Below are 22,248 nucleotides of genomic sequence, written 5' to 3' on the forward strand. Positions count from 1 at the left end.
AGAGGTAACTATCTAAACACAAACATTTTTCTGTATTTAAGCAGAATTATTTATCTGTGTTTAACAAGAACGAATTGCATCACTAGCTCAATGTTAGCTTCTAGAATTATAACTACCAATGTGATAGGGTAATTTCTTGTTAGATTTTCCTTTGCTTGCAAGATATTATGACTTAGATACATAAATAAGATTTAGCGAGACTGAAGTTTCATAAAGATTTTGGGGAAGGAAGACATTCACATGAACTTAGAATACCTTAAGCTTATCAGTTATTCCAATAATCTAAAAAAATACCAGTGAGCCTGGTGCAGCTATTTTCAATATATTTTTAGGGGATTTTGACAGCCCTAAGGGGCATTAATTATGCTTCAAAGGGGAAATAAGCAACATGTAAGAAAGGACTATGGAATAATATAACTTTTTTAAGAAAACAACTAATGCTGCTGGTAAAACACTTCTGGAAAATATCACTCAAGTATTGTAGAACCAAACATGCTGCAGAATATACTGCAGAAAAAAGGAATAGAAGCTTATCTCTAAAAATACTGCTAAAAATAAATTTTATATACCCTAGTACCATAGAAACAATGTTAAATATGCTCTGATACAGCCCAAATAGAAATTTAAAGCAGTGCTAATGGCAGTTTAAGACACTAAGTCCACAAGCTATTGCAGGTTTTGACTGAAATTAACTGATATACTTTTAAGAAAAAACAAAACCTAACATTAAATAAGCAATTTGTCTGAAAAGTACAGCAGAAATACCAGAATTAGGTATCTACAGATACTGTCCAAAAATACTAATGAACTATATATTAATAAAGTCCAGGCCCAAGCATTAGGTTTACACTAGTATTTTCACGTTTTGAAGAAAAAAGCACTAATACTGTATGTCACAGCTGTATCTTGCAAAAATGCGCAGCAGTCTTTCTGCAGCAGTTTGCTGCCAATACAAGACAGACACTCTTGAAAAAAGGGAACAATCTAGTCATTTGACTTGGAACTGCTTGAAAAATGTTTGTGAGGCAAACAAAATTAAGCATTTGATCTTATAAGGATTTCAAAAAGCATGTGAAAAACATCTAAAAGCGAAATGCCACAATAGGCCATAGATGTGCCTGATTTCTAAAGCCTACTTTGAATGTTAGACTTTATGAATTCAAGGTGTTTTTTCCCTGTTAGCAACTGCAATAGTTCCAAGAGCTTTCATCACACACAGCACTAAGGCAGAATGGGAATGGGAAAGGAGAAAAAAAAAAAAAAAAAAGGATGATTTCTCCAATTAAGATTTCTAGGAAAAGTGGACCTAGTAAGCCACAACTTATTTAGAAAAAATGACTTATGTTTAGTTCATCATATAGTTCTCTTAATTTTGAAGAATAGAGAAAAATGTAAATCTGAGCAATTCTAAAGACATTTCAGTGCAGCTACTCCTTTCAACTTATAATGAAGTAAAAACTGCAATAAGGAGAATCAAGATAACATCATTAGATGAAGACAATTTATTACTTACTTGATGTTTCTAACAACTCTTGATGCAAAGAATAAGGAATTAATGGATCTGGCAGATCTGCAAAAAAAGCTTTCAGAGCCCCAGCCACTGCATTTACTGTTACTCCCATAGATTCTAGACTGATATTATGATCTGTAAAACAAAAGAAAACAGCAGTGTAAGTAAAACTACATTTATTCAAAAATGCACTAAGAGGTGAACCTAAGGATGAGCTGCCATGATTTTGACCTACATGAAATCAAATAGAAGAAAATCTGACAGTATAAGAAAACAGCAGAAAACCAGAAAAATAAAGTTATCTAATTCTTCATGCAGACTTAAACGCTTTTCTCTTTGACATTGACTGGCTTCTGCTTAATCACTTTTGCCCAATAATCAGTTTTAAATCTATTTCCCCAATACTTTTTTTCAAACAGTGCTTCAACTTGCAGAATTTATGTGACTGTGTTCATGTGAGCACATGAAAATGTAAAAAAGGACAACAAAAGATACCAGTGACCACACACGGACAGATCTAGTATTAGGCTCAGTTTATCTGAAACAGCATAGTAAGGCATAAAAAAAATAGTACATTTATTTTCCTTATCATCTAGGAGGAATTTTACTTTTTTTCACAGGCTCAGTTTCATTATTAATATCCAAGCACTTTGAAGAAATTAATTATCAAGATTTGTCAGTCCATATTATTCAAGAGAGCTTTCAATAAAATAAGTATTAAAAAGTACCATATTCTGAGGGGATAAGGGAAGTGAATGTCTTATGCCTAGGATTGCTTATTAATACAAGGAGAAGCTAGGACTGCATTTAAACTATTTTAAACACTAGAATACCACCTAAAAATTATTTTAACAGCACTTAAAGCCATCTGTAACAAGAGTCTGTCCCATCTTTGGTTTATACACAGCTTCATTGGTAATAACCTAGACTATGCCAATACAGTCTACCAGAGCATTAAGTACTCAGTGCTATGGAAGTCAGTTTGAAAGTACAACCCTTTTATATTGCACTATGATAAATTCACAGAGAACTGAAGTTCTCTTTCAGCTTTCAATAATGAAATCTGCCATTACCTTGATCAAACTGTTTCTGAATGTTGTCTTGATCTGTTTTATTCCCACTAACACGGTACAGGCCTTCAGTACATAATCCTTAAAAGGGGAGGAAAAAAAATATTTAAAAACAAGTATATATCCTATATAGCAAATCAGAGCCACTCGTAATTACTAATTCAGAAAACAAAAGTAGAAATAGAAGTCTTAAGTGCCTAAAAAGTTACACGTTTACCATTATAGTGATACAAGACCACCAAAACACAAAATACCACTTGTCTATTGAGTCCACTATTCCACTTAATATCAGTCAGAGGAAACTACATTGTAAGATAACAAGAACCTGACTGCAGGCATTTGTGGAATAATTTACCCAAAATTGTCCTCCTCCTGATCTCTACAAGACTGCTGTTATTTCCACCTTTTTTTTTTAATCACCAAAAAATCTCAATTCTGGGGCTTGCTACCCACAAAAATTACATGTTTAAAAACTGTCTTCACAATTTGCTTTTAGCAATTTATTATGGCAAGCAAAAACACACTAACAAAATACTCTGTAGGAAAAACCAAACATTTTTAATTGATTCCCGATTTTTTTATTTCACAGCGTAACACACTGTATGATACAAGGACTTAATCTTCTAACATGCTTTCCCTTTTACTGTTCATATTTTATAAACTTTGCATCCATTTCTCCTCACTTCTTTCCTGAGGCAAATTATCACGTCATTTACAAGCCTTTCTTTACGGGGTAGGGAAAGAGAGGAGAGGGAGAACAGTGTTAGGAAGCAGAGCTTCTCCAAGTTTTTCATTATTACTTTGTTTTACTATGTGTTACGGAGGCATCGTAACTACAGCAGTCATTCTAGGTAAACAATATTAAAAAAATACACCTTTTTTATGAACACACACACACACACACATACATACACACTCACTCCACTCCAGTGATTATGCTTCCTATAACATTGCTATGTTTTTCTGCCCGCTCACTGAATGAAAGCGTCCATCCCACTGATCACACAATTACTCAAGATCTTTTGCTTTGTTAATGTAGAACCCATTAAGGAACACAGGTAGTTTATAGTTCCATAATTCTCCAAGTTACCTTTATGGGTGCAGAATTATCTGTATCATAGATCTCCATAACAGTACATGGTTCTATTTAATAATTCTCAAGTTTTAGAGCTTTATGAACTCTCCTGGCAGTTTACTGTCACAGCCCAGTAACTGAATGCATTTTAGATTATCAGAGCAATATATACCTCCTCTGCCACACCACGGTCACCAAGTGTGCCTTTAAAATTACCAAGAAACACTAGGAATCCTGCTACAATGCTCGAAGTACAGAAAGCACTTAACTGTTTCATTCTGCTAGGAACTTTATACCAATTAATTTGATATCAACTCTTCTAACTCAATTTTTCCTTCTTAATGCCTCAACAACTCACACGTCTCTTTACCGGCTGCATCAAGGATATTTTAGTAACCTTCTCTTCAATAAACTTTCATACCTACCATTTAGCTTTCCAAAGCCATAGCTAAGAGTGTTTTCCTGTAAATATATATACCTGAACAGTCCTTTGAAAAAAAGCTGAGCCTCATTCACTGACATCCTCAAAAAGCACCAGGAGATATCATTTGGTGGCACATGGCAAAAAGTGGTTTCAATGATTCAATAGCTTCCATAGCCAGAAGGGGTTTCAAACCTTTCTTCAAAAGAATGCCCCGAATGTGCTACACACTATCACAGAAACACTTTGCATTCATCTTCCAGAAGCCGTAAATAAAGAAATACAAAAAAAATCACTGGTAGATAAGAACAAGCTAGAATCATGATTCTCTTTGTTTAGTATGGAAGAATTCTCAGTTGGAGACCCTACAGCCTCTAGGTATTCTGTGTTTTATTGAAATACTATTCAACTTCTTACTGCACAAAATGAATTGAATGTGTTGCAATAGCATTTATTTTCTGAGAAGCCTGATCCAGTCACTGTTTAGTAGGAGCATTTAAACCTTGAATAGTTGAACTGGGCTACTTGAGACAGAGATGCTCCATGGTGCCTTTTTTTTCTCTTTCCTGTTTCGTCACTTAGTAGACATCTCTTTGCTCAGACCAGTACAGCTCTGAGAAACATAGGTGACTTACAGTACTTCAGAAAATTTTCAGGTTAAACAAGGAGATGCCTACTGAATTTAGGCATCTTCCAAAAATCGCTAAGTGTTGCAATTCTGGATTAAGCAAACACATTTGTCTTATAAATTGCTCAAGCAAAAATAATTTTTCTTGCTTGTATGTTCTAGAAAGTAACACTTCATGAAACAGTTGGTCAACTGTCACTACACTGTTTCTCTACGGCACAAAAGAGACAAGTTTCATCTGTTTGTGTGTACACACAACTACAAGTCTGAAAGTATAATTTTTAAGTAACGTTACAATTCTCTCTGCTTCTTTTATTATTATCCAAACGGGTCTCTGCAATGCTTGTTACATCAAGATCTTCATCAAGTATAAGACACTCTAGTTCACTAGATTTGACTTTTAAACTTCTTGCATATTTATAACATATATTCGTATTGAGAGAGTACGTTATTTTTCTTTCTTTTTGGCTGCTTTTTAAATAATCATGTCCTTCATCTGCAAGCCCGTTCATTTTTTTTTGAATTCTTATCTATTTTCTTCTCCTGCTTCCCTTCTGGTCCAGTTGTAACTGTCAAAATACCCTGACCAGACACGATGGCTGTTTAGTTTATATTTCAGAATAATCAGATTTGTTTCTCTGTCCTGCTAGCTTTACTACACCTTTAGGTTTACAGACTTACATCCTCCTCATTTCAGGTCACGACAGCCTATGTATACTTAAAGACAGAGCTCATGTCCATTGTCTAGATCAGAAGTGTCAAACTCATTTTCACCGGGGGCCACATCAGTTCCCAGTAGAAGTAGTTACAGTTATACGGTCCTAAAATTGCATTCGGCCCTTTGAAGGCAACCGCGAGGTGGATGTGACCCCGGTGAAAATGAGTTTGACACCCCGGTATAGACTATTCTTTTCTCAATGTACATCCTAGTGCCTAATAAATTCTCTTCTTGAGCCTTATTTTGTGCTGCCAGTTGTGATCAGGGGTCCATCCCAGCTACCTGAAACTTCACATGAGATTCAAAGCATTTCAAAGAAAATGAGCAAAGTGGATCTGCACCTATACGCAATTAGTTTGTAGGACACTTCCCTTCTTAGGCACCAACATATTTCACAACTCTTGATTCCATCATAGAACATATTAACTTCAGCACGAGACCACCTGGTACAATATTCAGTTTCCACACCAGTAGGTAGTATGTGCTTGAGGAGAGAGGTAGGAAGAGTAAGGGGAAAAAAAAGATAGCAATTTTTCTGTGGTATATCCTCCCAGCTTCCTGCAGATGGTGGCTTACACACGCTTTTGCATGAAGTGTTGCAATAGCCACTTGGGCATTGACCCTCCACTAATTCATTCAAACCCTTTAAAGTCATCTATTTGTGATCTTTACAACAACCTGTGGAAAAGGCAGTTTTGTAATTCAACAATTTATATCATGAAAGCACACAGGCTTATGCTCAGTATCTAAACTTTAATTAAATTTTTTCTTGATTAACAAGACGCAGTAATTTCTCTACTCTTTCCAATAACCAGTTTCCTAAATTTGTATAATTTCCCTTCCTCAGAAATGTTCTGAACTAATCAATTCAGTCTCTCTTTATCCAAGAGTTACTATTATTGTCACAACCAATATCTTTTCCACTCTAAGACAGACCGACCTGAATTGTAACCAATATTCAAACTGTGTGCATACCCTGGAATTACATAATAGTATGATTTTTTCCCCACGTCATTCACTCTCATAATTCTTTTAATTCCTTTTGCTTGCTATATAGCAAGTACTATAGTTGAAGCTTTCAGACAGTTGTCCACGATGATTTTAAAGCCCATTCCTGAATGACAACAGCTATGCTAATATTTAGCCTGCTGAAAAGTCACACAGAATCTGCCAACTCAGCACCTGGAGCCAGGTTCCACTATCACTGTTCTGCCCACATGTCTGAATATGTGCTACCTAATCACAGCAAGTCTGTCCTCTCCCCAGTTTAAATCCTTCCTCTACAGTGACCAGTCGAACTTCTCAGGAATCATTCTCCACTACAACAGCTAAGACTATAATTTCCACACTTCAAAAATCTCATTATCATTCTATCAGTTTATTCCATAAATTGATCTGGTGTACCTCTTCTCAACCCCTATGCTACCCAGACTACACAAGACTATGGGAACCACCACCTTACTGATCCAGAATTGTAATTTCTACATATGCCTATAATATATGTGCAGTGCAAAGAATCCAAACTCTTTTGAAGTAAGAAGAGCCTAGCACTAAATTTACTTAAATAAAATACATTTAAAATTCTACATTTAATGCACTCTTATCTGTGCATATCAACACTGGCATTTAAATATCCATGACATTCAATTCACACACTGAAAACCAGAACCAAAACTAAGCGTCTTACAGCTTCTTGTAATAAAAAAAAATTATAGAATATTGAAATGTTCAATAAAACATGTAAGAAAATAAGCAGTATGTTTAGAAAGACTCAAAAAAAGAGAAAGCTGTCATCCAACACTGAATTAACATTTCTATAATTTAGATTAACCAACTATTAAACAAGCTCTCAATCACTTTATGAAGTGTCACTCAATCACATATTTCATGCCCTGTTCATTTCATAAAAGAGACTTCAATTATTATGATGTGACAAATATGCCTAGGAAAAGGTGGTGCATTCTTCCTTAGAAATGTGTAACATCTGAAGATCCTCTAATTTTCCAGGCATATTAGCTGTTTGGTCACTTCGAGCCTTCAGAAAACTAGGGGAATAAGAGGATCAGCATAAGTACCATAAGATATTGACATCTTGGTCCTATCTGCATTGTTTAGGAAATCTTTACATAATTTCCATGATGTTTCCTTTGAAGAGAGACCTTAATTAGCAATACAGCTCAAGTGCACAATGTGTTTATGAATATTTCAAAACATATTTGCTTACAGCTTTCAGTGATCCGCACACACAAATTAATTCACGTGCTCCTCTTCCATCCGTCTGCTAGTCTGTCTTCCATTAGGAGAAATAACTGATGCCTGTTTATCCCTCCTCTCAAGTTCGGACAGGGTCTCCTCCCTGTTGATTAATTCCGAACTTGCGTAACACAAACTACTGTACAGTTTCCTAAATACTGAAGAAGCCTATTTTATGCCAAATTTGAAGTGATCAGAGAGGGGATCCTCAGGAGGTCATCTAGTCCAACCTCCTGCTCAAACATGGGTCAAGGCTGAATTCAAACTGGGTTGCTTATCTGAATCTGATTGTTAATATCTCCAAGGAGAGAGAGCCTAGTCTCTCTGGGCAACCTGAAGTAGTGCTTAAACAATACTCAGTGCAAGAGTTTTTCCTTTCTATCTAGTCGGAACATCATATCTTAATGATCATTGTCTCTAATCCTCCTGCCTTATACTTCAGTACTTTAGACTGGCTGCACCTTCTCAGTAACCTCCTCACACCTCATCACCCTTTCCCTCTGCAAGTTGAACAAACCCAAAGGCCAGGAGCTCCAGCCCGACCCTCTTCTGCTAGACTCAACGAAGCTTGTCAACACCCTTCTTGTAGTATTTCAGAAGAGGTCTAACAAGTGAAAACAAATAATCACTTCTGCTGCTTTAGTGTCTACCCTTCTGCTGGGACAGTCTAATACAAAACGCATTGTTAGGAGGACACACTACTGACTGCTGCTTAGCCTATTCTCTACCACTATTCCCAAATCCTTTTCAGCAGCGTTGCTAATCCAGCCAGTCCAGTCTTCAGCATGTACCACTGCAGGGGTTCAGTCCTTGCAATTCTACTTGCAGGACTTGGTGTTTGTCCTCACTGAATTCCATAAGGCTCCTGTTGTCCCATTCCTACAGCTTGTCTACATTCCCCTGAACAGAAGTCCTGGGCCTGAATAAATTAACCACACCACCTGGAATCAGTCACAAACTTGATGAAGGTACAAAATGTATTGTAGGGCTAGTTATGTCTACTGCATATCTATCTGTATCTGTGTATCTGTACCTATCCAAAATCAAGAGCAACATGGCCTACAGCATCATTGGCAGTTGAGTCAACTAATCACTATGACCGAAAAAGACAGTCTAACTCCCTGTCACCTCAATCACTGTTTCTGTCCTTTCACTGCTCCTAGCTGCATAGTCCTGCTACCTGCCTTGCACTTGTTTTGACATGTATTTGACCCTGAACTCACCAGCTATAATGTTAAATAGCAGGAACTTGTCCATTTTTGCTGATGTAGCTTTCCAAGACAGTGAACACTCCACGGACTCAGAGACCTCGGACAAGCCTTTAGAATGAAAAGTGGCAGAAGGGGATCTCACTGGCTGTTACGCTGTTTCTTATGAAACTATGCTGAGACTGCCAGATGTCATACACCAGGCCGAGTGGGATGGCCACTCTTGTCCCCACCTGTTCTCTCTGTCCAACAGAACAGACTCCTAAAAGCCTCTAGCTCTCCCAAGCCCTTTGAATAAAAGGGGGGATAATCCATCTTGCATTTCTGGATTTTGCAGCCACTATGAATGTCTTTCAATTATTTACCAGCCTTTTTACTTCAAGTTGTGCTGCCGACTCATTTCCTTTGCCTACTTCTACACAATACTCATTCTCTGGAGAGAAACTTTGCATTATCTATACTTTGAATGGCAACATCTGGCCTCATGGCAGATTCAGTGTAAAATATCTGGGTATAACTTAGGTGAGAAGGAAATTCACAGAAGGCAATATTATTTCACTCAAATTACAAAAGCATTACAAAAAGGTATAAATATCAAACCCAGTAATTATTGTACACATACTGAGTAAACAATTTTTAATTTCACCTACAGCTTTTCACAGAGACCATGTGAGACATTAAATGAGATGTGGCTTTGTCAAATTCATTCTTTTTTCTTAATACCACGCCTTGTCTCACACAAATTGAGTAATTAAATTATTAAAATACATATTACTGTAATAAGCTTCTCTTTCCTCAATTGCTTCATGTAGAATTAACACTGTATTAATGCTATCCATTTTCTATGAAGCATGTAATCTAAAATTTCTGATCTTGTCAAATAAGCCCATCTATATCAACACTCTATAAGGATTTTTTTTTAATTATTTGAAAGCCTGAAGAAAAACCATATTAAGATATTGACGTTAACAGTAGAGTTGAATATGATCAATTGCTAAATTTATTAAATGGCAAAACTGTGCTAGTATTCATAATATTATTTTCATGCCTCCTTCCTTGGTAAACAGAATGAGATGTAATTTATACCAAAGTTTGTAGGCATAACAATGCATACAGAAAATAAATCCAAAACACCAATTAAAAGAATACGAAAATATTTTTCAAATCTCGTATGCTAAGACTATTAGTTAGCATGACCAATTTTTTCCAAGTTACTGTAAGTTTGAGAAAGTCAAAAATAATCAACAGCAAACAAACAATACTTGAACTTATATTGTTGGCCTGTGAAACAGCATAAAAATCTTACTAACAAAACACTTGAGCTACAGAAATTTAAACCTTTTACGCTTAAAAATTTAACATTCAATAGGAATTTTTACACGGTATTGCAACATAAAATTCAAATCATACCAACATTTTGCTGAAGTTAAACATCAAATTAGCCTTCAGAAATCCACATTTCTCTCAAACTATCAGAATATCCTCCTTACTCTACATGATAATTCTTATAGAAACACAGAATTCATGCTATTAATACAAACAGTTTAGCTTGAAAAACGATCTCAGTTCTCCTACCTACATTTAGAAAATAGGAGTTGTACTAAAAAAAAGTAATAGTCTACATCAGATAGAATTGTTTTTAAAATTAGTCATTTTTTTCTAGCACATCTTATAATAGCACTATTACTTCTATGCAAATACAGTCACTACATTTTCCTTAAAAAAAAAAAAATCAAAGCTGAACTCTAGTTTCTCTGCAAAATACATTTCCATAAATCTAGTTTCCCTTATAAATACACTTCCATATATTTAGTTTCCAGGAAACCAATATACTTTAAAAGTTCATTTTGAGTGATGTAACAAAATGACCTTCTATTCAGTTCATTAAAAGACAGCAACAAAATACACCAGAATAACTGTATCATCAAAATCTTTTGGAAACCCATAACTCAAAAGAACTACTAATGTCAAAAAGTCAAATTAAGTAGCTGCCCTCAAGAGCAAGTCACATACTGATTTGCCAAGAATGCAACAGAGGTAAAAGCATACAAACACCAGCACCTTATATATTATGTTATGTCAGTACTGATAAAAAGTGTTTACATAGTCTGTAAAAGGTTACAGATAAGAACACAATATCTCTATAGTTTTCCTGAAAACATTATACATTTATACCAAGGTGTTTAATGGAAAACTTCGTAGCTCACCATTATCAAGTTACTTACCTGAGAGATCAAAATTCTTTTGATCATCTTATTCAATGAACCAACAAGAAAGAGCTATGATAACCAACCAAAGGATTACTCATCCTGCTATAATTACAAAGAATTAAAAAATTAAAAGTGCGGATAGAGAAAAGGTCTTCCAATAATCATGGACAATCTGTGAATACACAAGCAAAGTTTGCTTATGATATTTAGCCAAGATTTCCTCATGCCTTATCCAGAAGTGACAGTATTATTAAATTTAAGATTATCTCACAAATTTTTTTTAACCAATAGGTCCCAACAAGACAAAGTATTATGTGCTATTACTATTTGGTACTATTAGTATCAGCAACACTACACACTGTTTCCAAAATGCAGGTTCTGATACATACTTACTGTTTATTAGGTTTAGAACTGCCTAAGTATTAACCACTTTGCTCCCTCAGTTTCTACTTTCAGTACTATCAAAAAGATTGAAAGGGATTCAAGCCCTTGGTTATCTTTCAAAAACAGAAATTCGTTGACTCCATAAAGCTAAACCAGTTCAGAATAAAACTTCTTGCTGGAAAATATCAAACTAAACAGAAACACACTGTAGGCCCTGGCTTAGGATCTCTTATCACAACCATATCTCACTTTACCCTGACAGGATCCATATGGCTGCTGCAAAAGAAAAATCTATTGATTTATAAAAAGCTAGAAGGTTTCAGCTCCTGGATTTAGTTATATTTTTCCATATTGTCCCTCTTGTACTGATGCACACATTTTTTGGTGAGGATATTCCAGAACAGTGTGGTAAAATAAAAATCTGATGGTATTTTCTGAATGTGCTCAATTCTTTAAAGTTTATGGTGGAGCAAGAATCTTCAAAGACACTGTCTGATATTATCTTCTCATCTAAGTATCCAAAACAAAGCAGAGAAAACTGTTTTTCACACAGTGTATTTCTTAGCCTCAGTCACAATTTAGATGAGCAGATACAAAAAGCATCGTCTTGTATAATTTCATAAGGCAGAGATAGGGAACATCAAAAATTAATATTAGGTCTTCAATTTGAGATTAATCATATCTTAAAAAAACCCTGCAATTCAGTCACAATGCAAATTATATGTGGTAAAAGACAGGGAAGGAGCTGAATTCCATGAAAGTACCTTAAAAAGAAAATCTACACAAATATGTCCACTGTAAGGGAAATAGATCGATTAGCCTCATTCATGAAATGTTGGAAAATACTGCATTTCTTAATTAAAAAGAGAACAATACCGAACACTGGTATTCCACTCAGTACCAGCAGCAGGCTGACTTGCTAAGAGACAGATTTATCAAATAGGAATGGTACCATTGTGGACTCCAGCCTGAAACCAATAGATCCTGACTTGCCTTCTGCAGACTGATCATCTCCAAAACCGTATTTGTGGAATTTTCTCTCAGACTCACATCACTGACTTTGGGACTGTCTATCTCAGTACAGTATTTCAAGGCAATACAAGTTGCCTCTCTCAAAGGCAACAAATACATTCTGCCAGAACACTGCTTGAAACTCAAATACCTACAGAATATTAACCCAATATAAAAATTGCACACACCAAAAATGGAACTACCACAGCCAAATATAGAGATTGGAAAGAACAACCAAATCTAGTTACATAGAATCCAGAGTAGGAGAAAGAAAATTGTAATGCAGACCAAAATTTAGTTCTCTCTTTACCAAGTGCTTAACAGAAGCAGCAGAACAACTGTCTTCACAGTCACAAAGCAAGCATGCAGATGGTACATTTGTCCAGCTTACATATATGGTTAGGATTAAAATTCTCCAGCTTTCAGTAGCTGCACAGTAGCTGCATCCTAGTATGAACTAACATATACTGGGACCAGCTAAAGGAAAAGCAGCACCTCCTGAGACACCACTTTTGAGGAGCCCCTCACATTTTGAACACATCAGCAGCTTAACTAAGCATCTTATCCTTCAAAGACAGGTTATTAGAGGAGAATAAAAGTGTTAAATCTTCTGGGTGCTTGAGTTATTTGACGACTATGAGGAAAAAAAGAGAAAGAATCATGTTCCCACACTATTATAGTTCTCTTTCTCACCCCATAAGGTGGTGAAAATCCTTTGGGAGAAATACTAGACTTTATAAAGTCTACCACAAAGACAACAGATTTCAGACAACATTATGTTTAAGCAAATACAATCTTCTTTACATCTGGCTTTATTGAAAGTAATCTTACTAAGTTAAATATGTTTAAATTTAAGATATTACTTCTAGATTCTACAAACTCTTCAAAAAGACCTTTAGTCTTCACTACTGGTGAATGTCTGTTTTGCATATCTATACATAGTACCTGTATGTGGCCATTTTTAAAGACGACAAATCTAGACAGTCACCCATTAAAATTATGGTGTTTTGGTTTTTGGATTTTTGCTGCTGATATTGTTGTTTTGGTTTGGTTTTTGGGGAGGGGCATTGTTGTTGTTTTTTCCTTACATACACTAGCAAGCATTTATGTTAAACTGTCTATACCACTCTGTTACTCCTTGCCCTTTTTCCTCCTTCCCCATTTTTCCTGGATGAGGTAGGAAAAACAAAAGCAAGAAGGAGGAAAAAAAACTCCTACCTTTAGGCAAGGAACCAACAGGAGGTGAATGTTAAAGCCATCTGTGACTCTCAAAAGAGCAGTGCCTGAGGTTTCACCTGATTTTTATGATTGCAATAACACAGTATATAAGTCTTCAAAAGCAGCTATTGGGCTCACCGCTTGAAACACTACTCTTACAGATGGGTGTAAAACTGAATTTTAGTTTAAGAGAGAAGACCCCTCAGTTTTACTCTTGCTAACACTGTTATTGTCATCCTACAGCCAAAACTGTATTACAGAACTAAGAAAATGTTGGAAAAAGGTGCTGTTTTACTTTGAGCTAAACAATATCAAACTGTAGAGACCCCTCAAAAGATGGTTCTGCTCATGTTTCAACTCCAGTCAGTCTCACACCCTCATTTGCTTCAAATGTAGCAACACTGCATTTATGCAACTTCAGAGCAAGCAAGATCTAAACACTAACCAGAAACTTGTGCTCACCATCTCTAAAAACAAAAAACAAACAAAAAAAAAAAAAAAAACACCAACCCCAGGTCACTCCCAAACCTCAAAACTCCCCACTCCCAAACATACTCTTCTGTTGAACCAGCAAGATCATCCTATTTGCCTCACAGTCACATAGTAAATAGTCTGAAAGCAGCAAGTGAGGAGACAAACACACAACCAGGGAGTCAGGGAGAATGGAGATGAAAACCATACTCTGAAATTTCACCCTAATGCAAACACATATATGTTAATATTTAACCTAAACTGGAAATCTGCAAGTTAAACAAGTTGCTCAATATTTTTCACATAGAACTACACAGTATTTAGAAAATAAATGTTTCCATCTCTGTAACAAGTTACAATGAAAAACTAGGTTTACCAGCAAAATAAAGCAAGCTGACTAAACAAGCCATAACCAGTTTTCTGCAACTGGAAAAAACGGATTTCAGGGCTTTCTAATATATGAAGTAAAATAGTGGCAAGTCAGACATGTAAGACTGAAATGTCATTGGGTTAAAAGTCACTTGACAGTAAAAAGTGAGATCAGTTCTTTAAATTACTGGAAATAAATGTTAAACTTCAAATGTTTGTCAAAAATAAATTAAATATTTGTGTAAATAAAGACCATCACACACTAAGCATATAATTTAGAGAACATACTATACTTTTGAAATGTGCTCTTCCCAAAATTTATTTCTATAATAAAATTCTAAAAGTACTTTAAAACTCCTATCTTACCTGTATCTTCAATGAATTGCACACATTTTTCAACAAACAGAGGTATCGGTTTCTCAGGCGTAACCAGATCCTGTAGGGGCATCCCAAAGTAATTACTCTCCCAGTTTCTACGGATTGGAGGATTGAATGTCTTAGTTTTCTTTTTTGGCTACAACAAAACAGAGTTATTTAAGTAATACTCAAGTAATACTTTAACTAACTCATATTGTAACCATTCAGTATAAACAAACAGATCATACATCTATCAGACTTCAAAATTCCTCTATGACAAAGTGAATAAGCATACTTTCAAAATACCACAGATTAGATAAAAAGCACTCAACTTCTAATACATCTGGTCATTTTTCAATCACATTAGGAGCAGGATGATCCAATGCACCACTAATTGAAATACTACAGGAACAAAAATAAACACTCTACTTGTTCAGAGTGTTACGACAAGTCTTTACATACTAACTTTCAGCAACATTCACAAAGGAATCTACATGAATCACATTTGAACCACACCTCTACAGAAATTTTTAGGATAGGATTGTTAAGTGTCATGTCACAAAAAAAGGCGTCTTCTCTATGCATCTCATTAAAGAAACTAAATAATTATGCTGCAAGTATTCTAGAAACCTGATGCAGAATGTATAGCAAACAATTTCAGAGTCAGAGTTGCAGACGCTCCTATTAGGTATGATGGCTTTGTTACAGGCACAGGATTTCAGCCAAAAGGAGGTTTGCACCCAACCAAATCTAATAAGATGATGAGTTTCACATGGAGTTTTCTTGCTTGCTGTTTTTCTTTTGTTTTTCCTGATAGAGAATTTATCAGTCCACCTGATAAATCACCTTTGAATGATTACAAGAATTATATTTTATCAGATACCATGCTTCATCTCTAAATGTTGATCAAAATATTCAGAGACGGACATTTAAAGTGGTCAATTGGCTATACAGAGGCAACTGAATGTGGAAACTGAATGAACATTGCCATTAAAATCTAGCATTTTATCTTTAGATTTTAATACAGTAAGAAGTTAAAGGAAGTTACATTTTCATACACAGGTTCTTCAGTCAATATCTAATAGCACAAAAAAAAAAAAAAAAAAACAAAACAAATAGCACAAGAGCCAGATTTAAATTTAACAACAAGGTTTCTAGAATTTTACTATTACAGTAAGACTACACCTCAATAAGACAGAACATGTCTCATTTCTATGTTTTGTATCTAGAAATGTCTTGAATGTCAATCTCTTTGTGTAGAAAACCCCAACGGGTTAACTTTTGTACCACCAAATGTACTTAATCAGTACTTACAGACAACCTAGAACTTCAAGTTAGCAAGGTACATATTCATGATTGACTTGTCCACTAAGAATTAATGAGATGAAGTTTAACTCCATGAGGGACAATGGAAACTACAGCCTGAAGAACCTTTCTCCAACCATCACCCTACAGCACTTGTGGAACTTCTCCAACACTTGATAAAAATATCTGTTAATCAAAGATTTTAATAACCTAATTAAACAAGTAAGGCTCTTGATGAGGAATGTCTTTGCAAGACAGCTTCTGCTTCTTGAAATCGGCAGCAAAGGATGTGTTATTGACCACAGTAACAGAAGACTAACAAAAAAATTAGACATCTTTCAAATCTGGGATTTCTATAAAAGGTTGGGCACTTCTAATTTATAAGGAAGGAACATTTACTGGAGTTTTTCAAAACACTAAAAAGAAATTGCACTCCAGCCATTACTTCCCCCCCATGTTTTACTTTAACTGAAAATTTAATAAAAAAGTTTAGAGAAAAAAAAAAACAACTCAGGATAAAATTTTAAGATAAACTTTCATGGCTAAAGCAGACAATATCTGAAAGCATTCTTTTCAAATGTCAACTCTTTGCATAACTTTTATTCATCTTAGATAAGATATCAATGGTTCAACCAGTATGTGCCTTCAGATTAAAAACTTCCTTCTCACTGCAACGATCTCCTGCTTTGAAGCCCCCAGTACTCAAGCTAATTCATTCGCCATTTTCTTTTCAGCGGCAAAGTCATATTTATTTAGGCAATAAATATACCCAGTTCAGATGATCAGCAGCTGAAAGGGCTTACCTGAAGCTAAAGTACATGTAAAACTAAGTGAAAACATTTCTGTAAAATGTTACATGAAAGATAATTTTAGAGATGTGTAGATTAATGCAATGAAAAAAGCAAAACCAAATTGAAATTGTTTTTTTTCCACAGTGTTCAGTGCACATCCCCACCATCTTAGAATGGAGTAACACTCAGACTGTGTATTTCAGACCCAGCAGACAGAAAAACTTGTGTGTGTCTCTTTGATTAAGACATAATATTAGCATAACATAATTCAATATAAACAAATTTTTTTGGTGTGAATGGAAAGCAATCTAGTTAATGGAATAATAAACTAGGATTTTACAGATTTTTGTAACAATTATAATAGTAATTAATATTATTATCTGTGTAGAATACCTAGAAGTAGTATGAAATATCAAATACATCTGCAAAGCCAGAACAAAGAATGTTTTTCTCTAATAATTGTCCTATGTTTAGAAGAATGGTTGTAAGGAACTAAGATACCAAATATTGCATTATACACTAAAAAATGCAGAAATGTTTCTTGGCTGAGATGTCCACCTGAAACAATCAGTTTAATCTCCAATTTGGCAAGTTTAAAATTGTCTAAAGAATTTGAAGAAGAATAAAAGAATAAAGAAAAAAAAATAAAAATAAATAAAGAAAGAAATTTTTATTAAAATATCTCTCCAATAACAAATCAAATCTTCCTGGAAATAATACTATCTTCACAATCTTCACAAAAAAGTACTTCTGCAAGTTAACAATGAAACCATAAGGTATTAAAAAAGCACTACGTTATCTCCTGATTTCAGACTTCCATACTTAAGTTGCTTGTCTAGACTTCTTAAGCGGAAAACTTGTCCTGAATGAAAAGGCATGTTACTGTGAAAAAGACCTGATCTTTGTCAAAAGATCAACTGACTTCAGGAAAAAAAAATACAGGTCTTATGTCTAACAAAAATAAGCTTTATTGAAAGCTTTGTTAAAATCTCTGTTACCCACTCTGAGAAAATAGCAGCTTTTTCTGATCCACTCAATCATAGCATGGAACTTTAAAATCTGCTAGTCAAGATAATTAATATCATACATTTTCTCCAATAAAACAATATTTAAACAAAAACATTGTTAAACTTTAAGTTATTAATTTATTTAAACAGCACCTGGAAAAGAGGCATTTTTCTAAATTCCTAGATATTGGCTGAGAGATTATGATTTTACTACAGCTATTTTTAGTTCCGTAGTTCTGCCCAATACACCTACTCCCCATGATACAGCAGTCACCTAATCCTGCGTGCAGTGAGCACTAATCCAGGAACAGTGAAAGACAATTTTCTATGCTGCTTCTACATCTTAATAGAAAAGGACTAATAGATGTCAAGTTAGAGAAGACAAAAAACAGCACAAAAGTTTTGTTAGTTAATCCTAGCAAAAAGCTCATTGTTGCACATACCAATGCTTCATGTTAGTAATTAAAACACAAGCCCAACACCATAAAGCTGAAATCCTTCATTTTCCTACAAATCTGGTTTGGGAGGTTGGGGGTGAGGGAGTGTTTTGTTGTTGTCGTTTGTTTAAAATAATTAATTGCTGCACTAATGCTGGGCTTTCCAGCATAGGTTTCACCACTTGCTTGTTGCCAAGGACAACTTCCCTTCATACCCTAATAGAGGTTAATGCCAAACCTCCAGCTGATCTTCATATATTTTGGCAGTAAAGTATTTTAACTCTGAGAATCCCACACTTCCCTTATGTTGCTGATACCAAAACCATTTACCTGCAATACTGCTTTAATTACAGTACTTTAATCACCAAAACGTGTTGCAAAAGATCAGCTGAAGTCTTAATAAAAGCTAAATGTGAAAACATGTATTCTAGCACAGCACAGTATCCAAATCTTGATTTCAAAACTAGAAATATTATTATAAAAAGCACAAACCCGTGAAAATGTAGATTTAAAGTATATGCAAGATTAACCCTCTTGACTGTAGGTACCAGAGAATGAGCTAAGCAGCGTTCATCTTCCAGAGAGAAACTAGGCTGAGACTTCAGCCAGCTGTGAGTCTTGAGAGTACAATGCAATTAAATACAAACTTTTAAAATTAACTTAAAAAAAAAAAAAAAAAAAAAAAAAAAAAAAAAACCCTGCCCAAACCTGTCTATCAAAGCTCTTTGTGGATGGGCTGCTCATTCTAGCTCGTCCTCTCTGTTGAAGAGGGGTTCCCCTTCTTTTCCTCTCACTCGCATCCCACCAGAACTACCATAATAATTCATTTAGCAAAGGAAAAATTCAGCCACTTCTCCACCTCCCTCATGCTTCACTACTACTTTTAATACAAAGGAAATTTTCTGCCCGCTCCATTTGCAGTCAGGCCTGGGGTCATGGAGGGCAAAGTCAATATTTTCAGGACTATTAAAATACTTCATAAAACCATGTACCATGAACAGTATTTGTTTTATAAGCTTAATAAAGTATTTGTAATCTCTAATTCATGGCTAGCTCATCAGAAACTATACAATGTATTAATAATGCAGATGATGGTCCCTAACACGGTTTCTCTTTCTTCTCTTTATGCCTTCTGCTATTCTCAGAGTTCCAGTTTGTTGCACTGAGTTTTAAACCAGAGAGGCTCAAGAAGGCATATGGTTCCAAATACACATTTTAAGAGTGCTAAATTTGAACAGATGAAATAAAGTACAGATTTTGGTATTTCCTACAAAACAAAACAAAAAAAAAACCCAACCAAACAAACAAAAAACACTCACTGCACATTTCAGTCTGAAGTAGACAGTACTTTGCTAAGTCAGCCATTGAATTTATACAAGAACAACTGAATACATGTGAGTTGATCTCCCACCTGTCAGTTACCATACTCTTATTAAAACTGAGATCAACACACACGGGGTATACAGTTAGCGACAGTATTTCAGTAATAGTTTCAACGTAAAATTTCATATAGTTTTGAAATTACAATCAAAGTAACAAAGTTTAAACAAAGCAAAATAGATGTCTGTACTGTACTACTTATATTCTGAAACAAGTCAGAACAAGTTACACAAAAATTCATCTAGGTGCTAGTGGATTTTTCTTGCTGAAATACTGAGACAAGTTTTAAGATTAATTTAAATTAAAAGGCACCTTACAATTGTCTTCGTATCCAGGAAAACAGAACATAAATCATAATCTTCTTTGGAAGCAACAAATGTTGCTTGCAAACAAGGTTACAAGGCATAATGTTTAAAGCATTGTTTTTCAGATTTAATTTAACAATACAGCTGTTAACTCCAGCCAGACCTCAAATAATAAAACTATTGACTATTGGTCAAAAAACTTCTTCAGATTTCATAACTTTTAACAATGGCATATCAAAGAACTGTCACTGGTCAGTTAATTTACTATATTGTTCACAAGATCTCTGTACTTAGGATTTGTTTTCAGAAGTACTTCAAATAATTTCTTCCATACAAAAAAATGAAAGATGCTCATACTAATCTTATTCCTACTTTTACGCATGTATTAAAAAAATAATTCTTCTGTAATTAGGCAAGAAGCCTGTAGAATTTATTTCAAGATGAGACTCTGCCTTTTCCTTTTCAGGAATCTACTCAGGATACTTGCTGTCCTTGGGGTGCTCTGGAAAATAAAAACTAAACCAACTATACTTTATAGGAGGGAAAAAAATACAGCCTAAATTAGACACTCAACATATCTCAAAGTGTTCACAAAGAGCTCTAAATAAGATGGGTAAATTTTTAATACTCATCAATTCCATAGTAAAGATAAATAATAAGGGTATTAATTGTAACTATATGGAACAGCTAAAGGTTTTCAGACCAGGCAGGCTTCCTGCTGTATGGGGAACTACTAAATTAGGAGAATGGTCAAAAATAACTTGCAATTACTTAATGTAGCAATAATAATTAATAATAATAATAATAATAATAATAATAATAATAATAATAATAATAATAATAATAATAATAATAATAATAATAATAATAATAATAATAGCTAAATCAATAATAGTTGATAAATAATTAAAAAATATTTCTATCAAGCTTGTTTAGACATGAGAACAATGAGAAGTCAGGGAGCACTTAAGTTTGGGCTTCGTATCAGTGCATAAACTGCATGGCAGCTGCAGCTTTAGGGTTATTGCACACACATGAAGAGGTTCCTCCTGTCTTCTGAGGTATAAGAAGGCTTCCTCCAGCAAGATCTTTAACCTCTAGGAATGTTCACTGCCCTCTCATGTCCTGAAATTTCCTACATTTTCTCTCTGTTGCTCCATATCTTTAAGCTCATCAAGGAAAACTAAAGAGAAAATTAGTTTATTATATGGCCTGTAAAGCTGCTACTTTTAAAAAGACGAGTGTGTACCAGCACACAATAATGTTCTATACTAGACCTTAGTATTACAGCATTAAAGAGTCTAACGGAGATAAGCATCTACTTTCAGTTCCCCCTCAGGACTTTAAAGACAGAGAGATGAATGCACACAAATGTCAGCTGCAGAGGTCTAACTTGGCAAGGCAAACACAGCTGAGATAAAGTTGCCTACGAACATCATATTTTGTGCTTAGTTCCTTCAAGTTTGTGAACACTGGTAAGGAACCAAATAATCAAACATGGAAAGCATGTTGATACAGGGGAGAACTCCCCCTGGAAAATGCATTTAATCTGAGAGAGACCTTGCAGAATAATAGCAGAAAAAGACCAGGTGTTTTTTCATAACAGGAACTTTTACAGAAAAAGTTCTGTAGGGTAAAGAAAAAGAACATCAGAGCTTGACAAATACTGGTATACAAGGTGCACCTGAAAGCTTTCAAGCAAAGTGTGCACATGCAACTCCACACCAACTTGGCTAAAACGTACTATGATTCTGAGGCCAGCCTGCTTTCTTTTTAATCCTTTCTCTCCACTTTTCTTCATACACTTCCCTACCAGAAAAAGTTTAACAGCCAACTTGTTAACAGCACATGCAAGACCATACAATAGCATTTTAAGAACATTTAGAAACATGGTAGTAACATGAAACAGGATAAAGGTGGGCGTACGGTAAGTTGGACTATGCTAGACTGATTCAACCTTCTTCAGTGAAAACATGTATTCTTTTCTAGAGGCAAAGAAACCAAACAATCGGTTTTACCAATCTGGACTTTAGTAAGGCATTTGATGGTGACATATAGAAAACCATTGTGATGACTGGACAACTGGAGGATGATATTCAACAAAAAGGACAAAGTCATAG

General features: G+C 34.9%; 1 protein-coding gene across 1 annotated transcript in view; it reads right to left on the bottom strand.

The window, feature by feature from the left end:
• Positions 1-22,248, bottom strand: part of ARHGAP5 (Rho GTPase activating protein 5) — a 49,294-nt gene that overhangs the window by 9,560 nt on the left and 17,486 nt on the right. The window contains exons 4-6 of the mRNA XM_065064100.1: positions 14,913-15,060; positions 2,584-2,661; positions 1,514-1,645 (exon numbers count right to left, since the gene is read on the bottom strand). Coding sequence (XP_064920172.1) covers positions 1,514-1,645; positions 2,584-2,661; positions 14,913-15,060 — 358 coding nt within the window. The remainder of the gene's footprint in view (positions 1-1,513; positions 1,646-2,583; positions 2,662-14,912; positions 15,061-22,248) is intronic.

Source organism: Columba livia, chromosome 5 (assembly GCF_036013475.1).
Source record: "Columba livia isolate bColLiv1 breed racing homer chromosome 5, bColLiv1.pat.W.v2, whole genome shotgun sequence".
Taxonomy (NCBI): Eukaryota; Metazoa; Chordata; class Aves; order Columbiformes; family Columbidae; genus Columba; species Columba livia.